This window comes from Melanostigma gelatinosum (genome assembly GCF_949748355.1).
Source record: "Melanostigma gelatinosum genome assembly, chromosome: 14".
Taxonomy (NCBI): domain Eukaryota; kingdom Metazoa; phylum Chordata; class Actinopteri; order Perciformes; family Zoarcidae; genus Melanostigma; species Melanostigma gelatinosum.
The window spans coordinates 1188209-1205538 of NC_136647.1; the positions used below are offsets into that span (position 1 = coordinate 1188209).

Genomic DNA, 17330 nt, shown 5'->3' on the forward strand with positions numbered 1-17330 from the left:
GCACACACTTTGAATGAAAGATTATCTGCTTATAATATATTTCTAAAAATGTATAAATATTTCTAAATATGTATTTATAAAATGTATAATATTTATAAAACATATTGAAACGTTCACTCTTTAGCCCTTTTTAAATGAAATCTATAATTTTCACTCTGTTTCTGCTGTTCATAAGTAGTAAGTACCAGAAGTCGTGTAAAGTAGCAGAAAATAAAAAAATACTAAAGTAAAGAACTTTAAGTAATGTGCTTGACTAAATGTACTATCATATATATAACCATAATCAAATATTAACCAGTACTTTTGCTTGGGCTAAGTGAAGGATCTGAATACTTCCTCCACCACTGAGTATTTCCACACTGTGGTATGACTACAGAGTACCTGAGTACTTCTTCAGGTATCGTGCTCGTGCCTCAGGTATTTATGCATTTATTCCGATTAAATGTATGACGAAAAAAATATATATAAAAGCATCTAAAACTTTTGACCCCGACGTGATTTGAACACGCAACCTTCTGATCTGGAGTCAGACGCGCTACCGTTGCGCCACGAGGTCCTACAAAAGAAATTCAGATCTGTGGGTATTTAATCATGAACGGTGAAATTCTCAACAACAATTGTACGTCAAGCTAGCTAAGCCAATTTATAAAGTGACCCCTGAAGCGTTCATTCTTCAATGTCCAAAAACGTGAAGCATGGAGATAGTGAACTTCTGGCTACGATAACGATGTTTTCCACTCCGCCAAAGAAAGAAGATGAAGAGCTCGCGCAGAATGTTAGATGTGTGCGTAACACGGTAGTTAGCCTTCCCTGGTGGTCTAGTGGTTAGGATTCGGCGCTCTCACCGCCGCGGCCCGGGTTCGATTCCCGGTCAGGGAACTCATCCTTTACTTTATGAAATCTTCGGTTGTATTTATTACTTTAAATAAATCTTTACCGCGGTCCTATAAACAGTATTTATTGCACTGCGGTAACATCTACATTTATATTTATTTATTACACACGTATATACATATACATATACAATTTTAAGAACATTAGCGTAATAAAACCAAAATAACAGGACATGTTTATGTAGAGAAATACATTCCCATCATCATTGTTTAAATATAAGCAATACTACAATAATACTCTGATGGTATGACAGTATTGGTAATAGTGATGATGACATTCAATAATCAATCAATCACTGGTACAGGACAGATTGGTCTGTCTCTCTCTCTCTCTCTCTTCTTTCTCTGTCTCATCATCTTCTCTCTGCAGAGAAATTGCGTGTCTTGGCTGTTGCAGAGAAATCTGTCAAGTTACAGAGAATTCAGTAAACCAGGACAGGATATCAGGTGATTGTCTCTTCCCTTCAAAATAAAATATATATGAGAGTAAACGTCATTTCTGAAACCAAGAAATGTGGAAGTTCCCTACAGGCAGTTGTGGAAGAAGTATTCAGAGCTTTTATTGGAGTAAACGTACCATTACTACAGTATAATAATGTTGTGTTACAAGTCAAAGTCCTGCATTAAAATGATTTATAAGTAAAAGCACTCATTTTGAAGACTGGCCCATTTACTGAAAAGCAGTTAGTGCTGCTTTGATGTGCACATCACTTAAATAATCATTATTTCTTTAATTCTGTATTTTTATGCATACAATTATTCATTTTTACTACTTTATGTCCTCCATATAAGAGATATAGCTGGAAAAAGTATCGGTAAAGTATCTAAAGCTATGAAATAAATATAGCAAAGTATATTTATTATGTACAATATTTCCCTCTAAGATGTAGTGGAGTAGTAATGTTGTAGTATTTAAGTAAATCTACTTCCATTTTGCTATCAACATCAGACTATTTACAAATTATTTGTACTACCGTTTCTATTTCATGCCATTACATAAGGAAGAAATCCTTACGAGCCATCTACCGCTCTTATTTTGAAAAACCTCGACGGAAACGCTTTCTCTTCTTCCTGTCGCTTGCTTGATTCTCGGTGCGGCGGCGGAGAAGAGAGAGAGAGAGGACTCGCAGACGCTCCGGTTCTCCAAATGCCACCGGACACAGACAGCGGCCTCGGACCGGGAAACATGGCGGCGGTAACAACAACAACCTGCTCGGTTCCGTGGCAACGATAAATCCAGAGGAAGGACGCGCGGTAGACGGAGGAGCATCACTTAACACAGGTCAACGAATATCAGCGTCACACCGCAGATGAGCTAAACACAGATAAGATGGAGACGCATGAACACGTCTATGTATTTATCAATGAATCTATCAGTCGATCGATCTCAGTGTATCTAATGATGATGGCCTGCCTTTAATAAATTATTCTAAATATAGATTCATAAAATATATATATTTTTATATATACGTAGTTATTTTCTTTTCTTTCTTCCCCATTTTCTTATTACATTTTTATTTTATTATTTAATACACAACACAATAAAACGTGTGTGATAAATGAAAGAAAAAAGTGCAGAAATAAGCATAATAAAGGTGGTTTAAGAGGGTTTATTACTGTTAAGATGTGTTTACTGAACGTAGGATAGATGAGAACTTGCTCACTGCACAATTTCCCTGTGACAAACACAGGATGTGTTGCAATGATGGTCCACAGAAGATACAACTATCATGTCCTGAGATAAAGGACGACAGAAAGCTGTACTTCATATGGCTGATTTCTGGGGAAAGTCACAGAAGCTGAAGGTCAACGGTGATGAAACAAATGTTAAAATAACAGCTGATATTAGAGACATAAATGCTGTGTTAATGTTGTGCCTGACGATGAATTCTAAGGGTTCATTTAACAATATCAAAGAGATCAACAAGCAGAAAATCTGATTCACCTGTTTGATAAGTTAGGATGTATGTGAAGGGTGACTTAAGGAAAACTAGACTTTTATTAAAGTACACAACAAATGTTACAATCTGACTTTGTGTTGCAGCTAAAGTAAGAATCTAAACAGGATGATTTATTTTTTGGGTAAAAGATCTGCACACTGTACAAAATTTGATTTCAGAGAACATTTAAATTAACTACAATCATAGAAATGAATCATGCTAACAAAGTAGCATGAAGGTACTCAAGTACTGTACAAGTACCTAAAATTTGTACTTTTTTTCAATTTTGCACAGTACTACATTTATCGCTGGAGGGTTGCAAAAACATAAGTAAAACCTATTTTTTTTAATACATATTAATCGTCACCAATTCTGTTTTTTTGGGAGCTTCTGTTTTAAATTTAAGAGCATTTTTTAAGTCTTAAGAAACGTGATAAGTAGCTTTTATGCAAATGTTTAAGGGAAGTCAAAGATGTTGTTGTGCAAAAAGCTAACTGTTTATATGTGAACATATATTTTCAGAGGCGATGAGGGGAACCTGAAGGCAGCAGACCGTTTCTAAGCAACAGCAACACAGCCTGTGGTACCGCACACAACATGGGCTACAAGGTAACATCACCACTTCATCCTTCAGTTTATCATAAACATTCATCAACACATAAAGGAACACGTCATCCTTCAGTTTATCACCAACATTCATCATCCACACATAAAGGAACACTTCATCCTTCAGTTTATCACAAACATTCATCATCAACACATAAAGGAACACTTCATCCTTCAGTTCATCACAAACATTCAACATCAACACAAAGGAACACTTCATCCTTCAGTTTATCACAAACATTCATCATCAACACATAAAGGAACACTTCATCCTTCAGTTTATCACAAACATTCAACATCAACACATAAAGGAACACTTCATCCTTCAGTTTATCACAAACATTCATCATCAACACATAAAGGAACACTTCATCCTTCGGTTTATCACAAACATTCATTATCAACACATAAAGGAACACTTCATCCTTCAGTTCATCACAAACATTCATCATCAACACATAAAGAAACACTTCATCCTTCAGTTTATCACAAACATTCATCATCAACACATAAAGGAACACTTCATCCTTCGGTTTATCACAAACATTCATCATCAACACATAAAGGAACACTTCATCCTTCAGTTTATCACAAACATTCAACATCAACACATAAAGGAACACTTCATCCTTCAGTTTATCACAAACATTCAACATCAACACATAAAGGAACACTTCATCCTTCAGTTTATCACAAACATTCATCATCAACACAAAGGAACACTTCATCCTTCAGTTTATCACAAACATTCATCATCAACACATAAAGGAACACTTCATCCTTCAGTTTATCACAAACATTCAACATCAACACATAAAGGAACACTTCATCCTTCAGTTTATCACAAACATTCAACATCAACACAAAGGACCACTTCATCCTTCAGTTTATCACAAACATTCAATATCAACACATAAAGGAACACTTCATCCTTCAGTTTATCACAAACATTCATCATCAACACATAAAGGAACACTTCATCCTTCGGTTTATCACAAACATTCATTATCAACACATAAAGGAACACTTCATCCTTCAGTTCATCACAAACATTCATCATCAACACATAAAGAAACACTTCATCCTTCAGTTTATCACAAACATTCATCATCAACACATAAAGGAACACTTCATCCTTCGGTTTATCACAAACATTCATCATCAACACATAAAGGAACACTTCATCCTTCAGTTTATCACAAACATTCAACATCAACACATAAAGGAACACTTCATCCTTCAGTTTATCACAAACATTCAACATCAACACATAAAGGAACACTTCATCCTTCAGTTTATCACAAACATTCATCATCAACACAAAGGAACACTTCATCCTTCAGTTTATCACAAACATTCATCATCAACACATAAAGGAACACTTCATCCTTCAGTTTATCACAAACATTCAACATCAACACATAAAGGAACACTTCATCCTTCAGTTTATCACAAACATTCAACATCAACACAAAGGACCACTTCATCCTTCAGTTTATCACAAACATTCAATATCAACACATAAAGGAACACTTCATCCTTCAGTTTATCACAAACATTCATCATCAACACATAAAGGAACACTTCATCCTTCAGTTTATCACAAACATTCAATATCAACACATAAAGAAACACTTCATCCTTCAGTTCATCACAAACATTCATCATCAACACATAAAGAAACACTTCATCCTTCAGTTTATCACAAACATTCATCATCAACACATAAAGGAACACTTCATCCTTCGGTTTATCACAAACATTCATCATCAACACATAAAGGAACACTTCATCCTTCAGTTTATCACAAACATTCAACATCAACACATAAAGGAACACTTCATCCTTCAGTTTATCACAAACATTCATCATCAACACATAAAGGAACACTTCATCCTTCGGTTTATCACAAACATTCATCATCAACACATAAAGGAACACTTCATCCTTCAGTTTATCACAAACATTCAACATCAACACATAAAGGAACACTTCATCCTTCAGTTTATCACAAACATTCAACATCAACACATAAAGGAACACTTCATCCTTCAGTTTATCACAAACATTCATCATCAACACAAAGGAACACTTCATCCTTCAGTTTATCACAAACATTCATCATCAACACATAAAGGAACACTTCATCCTTCAGTTTATCACAAACATTCAACATCAACACATAAAGGAACACTTCATCCTTCAGTTTATCACAAACATTCAACATCAACACAAAGGACCACTTCATCCTTCAGTTTATCACAAACATTCAATATCAACACATAAAGGAACACTTCATCCTTCAGTTTATCACAAACATTCATCATCAACACATAAAGGAACACTTCATCCTTCAGTTTATCACAAACATTCAATATCAACACATAAAGAAACACTTCATCCTTCAGTTCATCACAAACATTCATCATCAACACATAAAGAAACACTTCATCCTTCAGTTTATCACAAACATTCATCATCAACACATAAAGGAACACTTCATCCTTCGGTTTATCACAAACATTCATCATCAACACATAAAGGAACACTTCATCCTTCAGTTTATCACAAACATTCAACATCAACACATAAAGGAACACTTCATCCTTCAGTTTATCACAAACATTCAACATCAACACATAAAGGAACACTTCATCCTTCAGTTTATCACAAACATTCATCATCAACACAAAGGAACACTTCATCCTTCAGTTTATCACAAACATTCATCATCAACACATAAAGGAACACTTCATCCTTCAGTTTATCACAAACATTCAACATCAACACATAAAGGAACACTTCATCCTTCAGTTTATCACAAACATTCAACATCAACACAAAGGACCACTTCATCCTTCAGTTTATCACAAACATTCAATATCAACACATAAAGGAACACTTCATCCTTCAGTTTATCACAAACATTCATCATCAACACATAAAGGAACACTTCATCCTTCGGTTTATCACAAACATTCATTATCAACACATAAAGGAACACTTCATCCTTCAGTTCATCACAAACATTCATCATCAACACATAAAGAAACACTTCATCCTTCAGTTTATCACAAACATTCATCATCAACACATAAAGGAACACTTCATCCTTCGGTTTATCACAAACATTCATCATCAACACATAAAGGAACACTTCATCCTTCAGTTTATCACAAACATTCAACATCAACACATAAAGGAACACTTCATCCTTCAGTTTATCACAAACATTCAACATCAACACATAAAGGAACACTTCATCCTTCAGTTTATCACAAACATTCATCATCAACACAAAGGAACACTTCATCCTTCAGTTTATCACAAACATTCATCATCAACACATAAAGGAACACTTCATCCTTCAGTTTATCACAAACATTCAACATCAACACATAAAGGAACACTTCATCCTTCAGTTTATCACAAACATTCAACATCAACACAAAGGACCACTTCATCCTTCAGTTTATCACAAACATTCAATATCAACACATAAAGGAACACTTCATCCTTCAGTTTATCACAAACATTCATCATCAACACATAAAGGAACACTTCATCCTTCAGTTTATCACAAACATTCAATATCAACACATAAAGAAACACTTCATCCTTCAGTTCATCACAAACATTCATCATCAACACATAAAGAAACACTTCATCCTTCAGTTTATCACAAACATTCATCATCAACACATAAAGGAACACTTCATCCTTCGGTTTATCACAAACATTCATCAACACATAAAGGAACACTTCATCCTTCAGTTTATCACAAACATTCAACATCAACACATAAAGGAACACTTCATCCTTCAGTTTATCACAAACATTCATCATCAACACATAAAGGAACACTTCATCCTTCGGTTTATCACAAACATTCATCATCAACACATAAAGGAACACTTCATCCTTCAGTTTATCACAAACATTCAACATCAACACATAAAGGAACACTTCATCCTTCAGTTTATCACAAACATTCAACATCAACACATAAAGGAACACTTCATCCTTCAGTTTATCACAAACATTCATCATCAACACAAAGGAACACTTCATCCTTCAGTTTATCACAAACATTCATCATCAACACATAAAGGAACACTTCATCCTTCAGTTTATCACAAACATTCAACATCAACACATAAAGGAACACTTCATCCTTCAGTTTATCACAAACATTCAACATCAACACAAAGGACCACTTCATCCTTCAGTTTATCACAAACATTCAATATCAACACATAAAGGAACACTTCATCCTTCAGTTTATCACAAACATTCATCATCAACACATAAAGGAACACTTCATCCTTCAGTTTATCACAAACATTCAATATCAACACATAAAGAAACACTTCATCCTTCAGTTCATCACAAACATTCATCATCAACACATAAAGAAACACTTCATCCTTCAGTTTATCACAAACATTCATCATCAACACATAAAGGAACACTTCATCCTTCGGTTTATCACAAACATTCATCATCAACACATAAAGGAACACTTCATCCTTCAGTTTATCACAAACATTCAACATCAACACATAAAGGAACACTTCATCCTTCAGTTTATCACAAACATTCAACATCAACACATAAAGGAACACTTCATCCTTCAGTTTATCACAAACATTCATCATCAACACAAAGGAACACTTCATCCTTCAGTTTATCACAAACATTCATCATCAACACATAAAGGAACACTTCATCCTTCAGTTTATCACAAACATTCAACATCAACACATAAAGGAACACTTCATCCTTCAGTTTATCACAAACATTCAACATCAACACAAAGGACCACTTCATCCTTCAGTTTATCACAAACATTCAATATCAACACATAAAGGAACACTTCATCCTTCAGTTTATCACAAACATTCATCATCAACACATAAAGGAACACTTCATCCTTCGGTTTATCACAAACATTCATTATCAACACATAAAGGAACACTTCATCCTTCAGTTCATCACAAACATTCATCATCAACACATAAAGAAACACTTCATCCTTCAGTTTATCACAAACATTCATCATCAACACATAAAGGAACACTTCATCCTTCGGTTTATCACAAACATTCATCATCAACACATAAAGGAACACTTCATCCTTCAGTTTATCACAAACATTCAACATCAACACATAAAGGAACACTTCATCCTTCAGTTTATCACAAACATTCAACATCAACACATAAAGGAACACTTCATCCTTCAGTTTATCACAAACATTCATCATCAACACAAAGGAACACTTCATCCTTCAGTTTATCACAAACATTCATCATCAACACATAAAGGAACACTTCATCCTTCAGTTTATCACAAACATTCAACATCAACACATAAAGGAACACTTCATCCTTCAGTTTATCACAAACATTCAACATCAACACAAAGGACCACTTCATCCTTCAGTTTATCACAAACATTCAATATCAACACATAAAGGAACACTTCATCCTTCAGTTTATCACAAACATTCATCATCAACACATAAAGGAACACTTCATCCTTCAGTTTATCACAAACATTCAATATCAACACATAAAGAAACACTTCATCCTTCAGTTTATCACCAACATTCATTATCAACACATAAAGGAACACTTCATCCTTCAGTTTATCACAAACATTCATCATCAACACATAAAGGAACACTTCATCCTTCAGTTTATCACAAACATTCATCATCAACACATCAAAATATATGCTGAAATTCACGGTAAACGCATTTACAGTTTTTCTCGATTGTTGAGACTTTTCTTGAAACGGTCGCCCATTCTCTCAAAACTGTAAACACAAAACCTCATCTTCAAGCACTATTTACAAAACCTCTGAATCCTCTTGCAAAATGAAACTTTCGCCTCAAAACAGTTTTACCTGTGCTCAAAATCAAACACTGCTCTCAAATCATAAACAAAGTGATCAAAATAATATACGCCATCAAGCATCAGTAAACAATACACCAATAAATAGAAAACACATTGTTCAAAACATATAGTTCTCAGGGAGAAGTACATTTTTAATCTCAAAACAAATTTCATATGAACGAACACATGTTCTATTACAGGAGCTCAAAATTGATCAGAAATGACGACTGTGCTTTGCTCTTTGACATTTCTTTTGTTCTTCCTCCTCCTTGTACCCCTATTTGTACAGCACTGTACCCTGCATCTCACAAACGTGTCCTTTGTCTCTGTGATTCTGTAATTCTTGTTCTTTGTTGATATGAACCTGCAACCAGTCAACATCTATTGAGCAGTCAGTGCTGTTACTGTAACAAATAGAAAGCACCACGTCCTCTCACATTGTTTCTTCTATCCATTCTCAGACTTTCTCCTTCCCACCTTCAACCACCTGTTTGCTCTCTGAACTGGCTAATATTGGTTGTGTCACATCATTTGATACAAGTGAAATCCATTTTGAGTGATTGTGTTTCATCAATGACATGTGTTCTCTATTTCTATTTGATTGTTGCCACTTGTGTTCACCAGTATAGATATATGTGTGTATATATATATATATATATATATATATGTATATATATATATATACATATATATATATATATATATATATATGTATATATATATATATACATACATATATATATACATATACATACATACATACATACATACATACATACATACATACATGCATGCATGCATGCATGTATGTATGTATGTATGTATGTATGTATGTATGTATATGTATATATATATGTATGTATATATATATATATGTATATATATATATATACATACATACATACATACATACATACATACATACATGCATGCATGCATGTATGTATGTATGTACGTGTGTGTGTGTGTGTGTGTGTGTGTGCTTGGTTTTCCCTGCTGCTACACAGCGTGGCCAAGTGGACCAGAAAGAAGACAAGAAATCAATTTCATCGCATACATCGGACCCCATTTGACTGCAAATGAGAGCAGAGAACTTATAAAATCGATATGTTCCCCGCGGTGTTATTTCTAAACATCCAGCAGCTGGTTTGATCACAGCCAGAAGCTCAACGAGCTCCACTCTGCTGCAGCATGAAGAACCTGAACCTGAATATATATATATATATATATACACACACATATATACATACATACATATATATACACTTATATATATATAATTCAGGATAATGAAAAAAAACTATAATCAGTTTGTACATTATAGATATATAATTATATATAATATAATATAATAAAGATATATATATATATATATATATATATATATATATATATATATATGTGTGTATATATATATATGTATGTATGTATGTATGTGTGTATATGTATGTATATATATAAAATGTCCACGTCTACACAAGAGATATACAAAGATCTGATTAACATGTTGGCATGATCTCGTTCCTGCTCTTCAGAGGATGAACCCTCTTCATTTGAATTATCTCGTGACCTTTGACCCATGATGTCCTCTTTCACATTAATAATATTATTATTATTAAGTGGTCATTAATTATCATCTCACCAGATGAAGCCACACAGTTCACAGACTCATTTACTTCCAGTAAATGAGTCTGTGGGCTAAAAAGGAAACCACTGACTCCAGTAATGGACTTCCATTATTACCCTCATTGTCCTCAGGCCTCTCTGGTCCCTCCTCTAACGAATCAAGACATCTTCCTCCTCCTCCTCTTCCTCTTCCCCCTGATTTCCCCCATCCCCCGAGGCAGTGATGGCGCATCCTTCTTCTTCTTTGTTGTTTCTCTCTCGTTCAGTATTTAAAGGCAAAGACTCATCTTGTGTTAGTTCTCAGTGTTCTTTTTATCCGACAGCTTTTCTTGTGTTGGTGTAACTGTTGCCGAGGTGACTTGATGTGTTGGATGTCTTTCAGAAGTTTGGAAAGACTTACCGCAGACTGACGTGTGAATGTCCTCTGCAGATCCCCGGGGCGGCGATGGACCGAGTCAGCCTGCTGTGGCGCCTGAGGCGTCGGGCTCGCCGCGGCGTCCTCTGCATGGCCTTTTTCTGCATCTCCATGGCTCTGCTCTACGCCATCTGTGCCGAGAACAGCGTGCCCGTCACCGACGCCATCTTCGGGGTCCGGGCGCGAACCCGGGCTCAGCCTCGCACGCACTCCGTCGTGAAGGTCTGTTAAGAGTCCGCCGACATGGTGGAGTAACGCAGACCAATGCAGTGCTTCTTATGTTCTGAAAGTGGAGCATTAAAGCATGGTGGAATCAGCAAGCTAGCTCGTGAATTAGCCAGCCGCTAAATGAGTAAAACTGTAACAAACATCACGCTTCATTCACACTCTTGTCGCAGCGTAACAGTCGTTAATACCGATTACCCAGATTTTGTAATGTGCTACATTTTCCTTGTTTATCTGTAAATATGTTTTGACTCACCCAGGTGCTGAGAGGCGGAGCTAAGCCGATGTACGTGGACCCCCAGAAGCTCCCGGGGGTCGTCCCAGGTGACCCTCGGCATCCGATCCCCGTCCTCTCCTCTCCGAACCACACCCACGAAGCCGGGGACTCGACGACGAAGAGGAAGCCCAGAGAGCGGGACCACCCCGGGTTCTTCGCCCGACTGCTGCCGCGCCCCTTCACGCGCGCGTTGGAAACCCTGTTCGGAGGCCGGCGGAGGGGCGAGATGAGCGGCAGAGTCGGGGAGGCCGAGTTCTTCGGGCCTCACGGGCTTTTGGGAGAGGTGTGGGACGACGAGATGTCCAGCAGCATGCTGGGAAGCAGACTGAGGAAGGTGGTGCAGAACTATCAGGTGAGACTGAATTCTAAATATTATAACTTTACTGTCTTATACTTTTATTTTGTCCCCGATTGTCTTCTGCGTCTCTGGTTGTTCCCGTGAGTCGATGAATAAGTACAGGGTGGAGTTCTCCGGTACTGGCGGTGTGTACAGCAGACCCAAGCTGAGCGGCCCGAAGCTCCTCTGCCAGCTGAAGGACAACATCGAGGTCGCTACCTTGACCCCCGACCTCGAGCCCTTCTCCTCGCTGCCCTGGGCCGCACAGCTGCCACCGAAGCCGCTGACCTCTGACCTCGGGCCGTACAGGAGCTGCGCCGTGGTGTCGTCCGCAGGGTCGCTCCGCTACTCCGGACTCGGCAAAGAGATAGGTGTGATGTTTTCCATCATTATCATGTTAAAGAACTCAGAAATCCTTTCAACTAAACCTGAGCATCACTTTAACAACATGCCCCGTTTCTACTCTACATGTTATTACCGTCATTAAATTACAGACTCTCACGACGCAGTGCTGCGCTTCAACACCGCGCCGACCACCGGCTACGAGAAGGATGTCGGTTCTAAAACCACGATCCGCATCATCAACTCACAGGTGAACACAAAGATGTGTTTTTATCTCACAGCACAGCGCTCGGACTTTGTTTACCACCAACACACGGAGAACAATAAAACTAAATGATGATTTCTATCCCGTAGTTTGAGGAGATCCTGGTTTGTTTTTCAAAGTTTGCATGAATGTTGTATTTTGGATGGTTAGCTTAGCACACATATGCTCAGTTATAATTTGATAATATGTCTTACATTGTTCTACTCATGATTTATTGAATTGTTATACATCTATAATATGTCAGAAAATTGTGAATTCTCGCCATGTTTTATTTTCACTCTCAACTATCACAAGCAAACAAAAACAACAGTTCCGGGGTTTAAAACTCCAGAAGCTTCTCTCTGTGTAAACTGTCTACAAGTCATAGCAATTAGTTATAGATAATAATAATTTTAGGCAAATTCTGCAGGTATTTCTAAGTGTTATGACTTATATTAAAGAATAACCTGTCATGATTTGTGTTCCTCAGGCTTCTTAATAAAACAAAAGAGGATTTATTAAGCTTAATTTATGTAATGAGATATGAGTCAAGTGCTTGCTACAGATGTGGATGTAATGTATTTTGTTTTTAAACTATTTGTTTCCTCGTCTTACAGGTGATGGCGTCTGATGACCATCGTTTCCTGTCCAGCTCTCTGTACAGCTCAGGTGCGCTGGTGGCCTGGGACCCCGCCCCCTTTTCCGCTGACCTCACTCAGGTGACGTTTACACACGAGTTAGAAAGGTCGAACCTTTTATCGCTGTTACTGAAGCACCTTTTTTGACGAATTTAGCAGTATGTGTCCCCCCCCTCTGCAGTGGTACAACAGGACCGACTACCCCATCTTCACCCAGTACCAGAGGTACAGGAGGCTTCATCCTATGCAGCCTTTCTACATCCTGCACCCCCGCTTTCAGTGGCAGGTCTGGCAACGAATACAGGACAACATGGCTGAGCCCATCCAGAAGAACCCGCCCTCCTCTGGCCTGCTGGGTGTGTACAACGTCAACCCTGTCATTGAAACACATGAGAGGACAGTAAAGACACACGTCAGAGGACAGTAAAGACACACGTCAGAGGACAGTAAAGACACACGTCAGAGGACAGTAAAGACACACGTCAGAGGACAGTAAAGATACACGTCAGAGGACAGTAAAGATACACGTCAGAGGACAGTAAAGACACACGTCAGAGGACAGTAAAGACACACGTCAGAGGACAGTAAAGACACACGTCAGAGGACAGTAAAGACACGCGTCAGAGGACAGTAAAGATACGCGTCAGAGGACAGTAAAGACACGTCAGAGGACAGTAAAGACACACGTCAGAGGACAGTAAAGATACACGTCAGAGGACAGTAAAGACACACGTCAGAGGACAGTAAAGACACACGTCAGAGGACAGTAAAGACACACGTCAGAGGACAGTAAAGATACACGTCAAAGGACAGTAAAGATACAAATGAAAGGACAGTAAAGATACAAATGAAAGGACAGTAAAGACACACGTCAAAGGACAGTAAAGATACAAATGAAAGGACAGTAAAGACACACGTCAAAGGACAGTAAAGATACAAATGAAAGGACAGTGAAGATACACGTCAGAGGACAGTAAAGACACACGTCAGAGGACAGTAAACATACACGTCAAAGGACAGTAAAGAAACACGTCAAAGGACAGTAAAGATACACGTTAAAGGACAGTAAAGAAACACGTTAAAGGACGGTGAATACGCAGTGGAGGACTATAAAAGACAACACGTTAAAGGACAGTAAACATACACGTTAAAGGACAGTAAAGAAACACGTCAAAGGACAGTAAAAATACACGTTAAAGGACAGTAAAGACAACACGTTAAAGGACGGTTTGTATTAACATTATAAACCCGCTCCCCTCTCCCTCGTGTCCCGCCCAGGAACCGTCCTGATGATGTCAATGTGCGAGGTGGTGCACGTCTACGAGTTCCTGCCGTCCCGGAGGAAGACGGAGCTCTGCCATTACTACCAGCGCTTCTACGACGCCGCCTGCACGCTCGGCGCCTACCACCCGCTGCTGTACGAGAAGAACCTGGTCAAACGGATGAACCAGGGGCCCGACCGGGACATCTACACCCACGGACGCGTTACGCTGCCTGGGTTCGGACAGCTGAACTGCACCCAGGCTGCTGGAGGTTCAACCAACCACTGACTGGGAAACACGGAAGCAGTGTAGCTTATAAACACACACACACACACAAAGCAGAACCCTGCATGAAGACACGTAAACAAGAGGACAGATGCATGAACACTTTATTCACAACGCTGTGCCACTCACTATAAATATTACATGTTATCGGCTGTAAACACACACACAGACACACGCACACACAGGAGTCCAATCAACTGATAGATGTGCCTGCTGTTCACACATACATATACTTATAAGGACGTGCCACAGATAATCCCTGTTCATCACTGAAAGCAACCCTTAAAAAAGGACCATAACGCTGTTTTTGAAGGTTTACTTTTAAGAAACAATTTATTAGATTTTTCATCGCGTACTATCACTTTTTAGACAGAAACACAAGAGAACCAGAGGGTTTCACTAAAGAATGACGGACTGCACCTTTAAGAAACCTGCTGATGAATGTCTCTACATGACACGCACACACCTCGCTGAATCTATTTATTAAAGATAAATGCTGCCTGCGGATGATTTCTATCCATACAGTGATCCAACAATCCAGTGAAAAAAACAACAAACAAACAAAAGTTTTGTACCCACGTTGTCAAACCTGTAACGAGCGGTTCCTAATCATCTTTGTTTTATAATTCTTATATCGTGTATATATTAATGCAATAACACTCAGGAGGACGGTCTTCAATGTGATTCTGTGACTCAGCCATGTGAAGCAGAACTAGAGTTTTATCTCTATAAAATAATCCATATTCACAAACCTGCTAACGTAGCTGCTAGCTTGGAATTTATGTCTGGTGGAACATCAAAAGAATGTCGGTACTTCTTTTGTTTTGTTGTTTTTTATTAGATACAATATATATATATATATATATATATATATATATATATATATATATATATATATATATATATATATATATATATATATATATATATCACGCCATTCATGACTACATACATTGTCACCCGGCTGCGTTTGAGGTCTTTTTAGGAACAGAGAAGAATGACACCACTTTCACATCTCTACGCTAAATCTGTAGCTGGAGCCAGAGGGGGGATAATTAGCTTAGCTTAGCATAATGACTGGAAGCAGGTGGAAAGAGCTAGCCTGGCTCTCTCCAAAAGGTAAAAAGAAACGCTGGCACGACTTTCATGAAACTTGGTGGAAGGGTGCAGCACGGGAAAAGGAAGAACCGTTTACATTTTGGAGAGGGTCCGAGTCACGTAGCGGATACACAAAGTAGTTTTTACTGAAGTACTTAAGTGTCCTTCTAGTAAACACATCATATCTGTTTTGTTTATCATGTGCTGTTAGGCAAGGCAAGTTTATTTGTATAGCACATTTCAACAACAAGGTAATTCAAAGTGCTTCACATAAAACCATTAAAATCATCAAAACATAAGGCAAAAGAAAAGGAGATTTAAAAGCAATTAAAGACAATTAACTAAATTAGTTAGCAGCTCCCAGGCTTTATGCTAAATTAAGATTATCTAAGAATAGCCAATGAGACATTCCTCTTTGGGTACGGCTGAAGATAGTTTGGGAACGATGTTGATGCCAGTTGTGCTTCCGTTGGTTCCCACTGAATCTTTCCACTGGATTTGTTTTTTCCCCTCTGGCTCAGAGGCTCAGATCTCATGAGGACTAGTCAGATAAACTAGCAGCTATAAGCTAGTAAACTAGCATGTTTACCTGCAGAGAACACGGGTGCTATGGTCATACATTAATGACAAAAATGAACTAATTTCTCCTCATATTTTCTGTTCTGAAAAACATTTTCAGGAAGTAGAACTCCAGTCTGCTCACACTTGTATTTTTCAGTATCACAGTTAAGATCGGCCTCGAGGGTTTTATGACTTCTTCTACTCTATTATTACCAAACGCATGTGTAGCAACAGGAGAAAACACTCTACGTCTCTGATCAACAGAGAGGATCCGCATGGCACGGAGTCTGCTGTTATCCCATAATAAGCCCCATAATTTCTTTACTAAACGTGATGTAAAACATTTCATATTGTAGTTAGCATCATCGCGTGTGAGCTAGCTCATTAGCATGCAAACAACGACAACGATCCTGTGTGACGCTCCTTACAGATCGGATGTTATGTGTCTCAAATATCAGATTATCAACTACCTAACAGTTCCAGGTTGAGCACATGTCAAAATGTTTTGGGAATATGATTAATTGTACAACGCCTCAGATTCAGCCTAAAATGCTGGATCGGGTTGTAATTGTTTTGCCTGATAATGTGACATGATCAACAACAAATCTGTGTTGAAATCAGCAGGATGAGAGCTAGTTAACGTTAGCCATTAGCAGCTGGTGGGCAGCACAGTCCTGCTTG

General features: G+C 38.0%; 1 protein-coding gene across 2 annotated transcripts; it reads left to right on the plus strand.

Moving 5' to 3' along the window:
• Window positions 1-2045: 2045 nt before the first annotated feature.
• st6gal1 (ST6 beta-galactosamide alpha-2,6-sialyltranferase 1) lies at window positions 2046-14999 on the plus strand. Of its 2 annotated transcripts, none has more exons than XM_079283986.1 (9): window positions 2046-2175; window positions 3356-3442; window positions 11396-11602; window positions 11866-12234; window positions 12326-12590; window positions 12714-12811; window positions 13423-13524; window positions 13625-13799; window positions 14722-14999. In XM_079283986.1, the coding sequence occupies exons 2-9, from the start codon at window positions 3431-3433 to the stop codon at window positions 14991-14993; spliced, it is 1500 nt and encodes a 499-aa protein (XP_079140112.1). In that variant the 5' UTR covers window positions 2046-2175; window positions 3356-3430; the 3' UTR covers window positions 14994-14999. The 2 variants fall into 2 exon arrangements, with proteins under 2 accessions (XP_079140112.1, XP_079140113.1); XM_079283987.1 differs by lacking the exon at window positions 2046-2175 and adding an exon at window positions 2608-2705.
• The last annotated feature ends 2331 nt before the right edge of the window (window positions 15000-17330 follow it).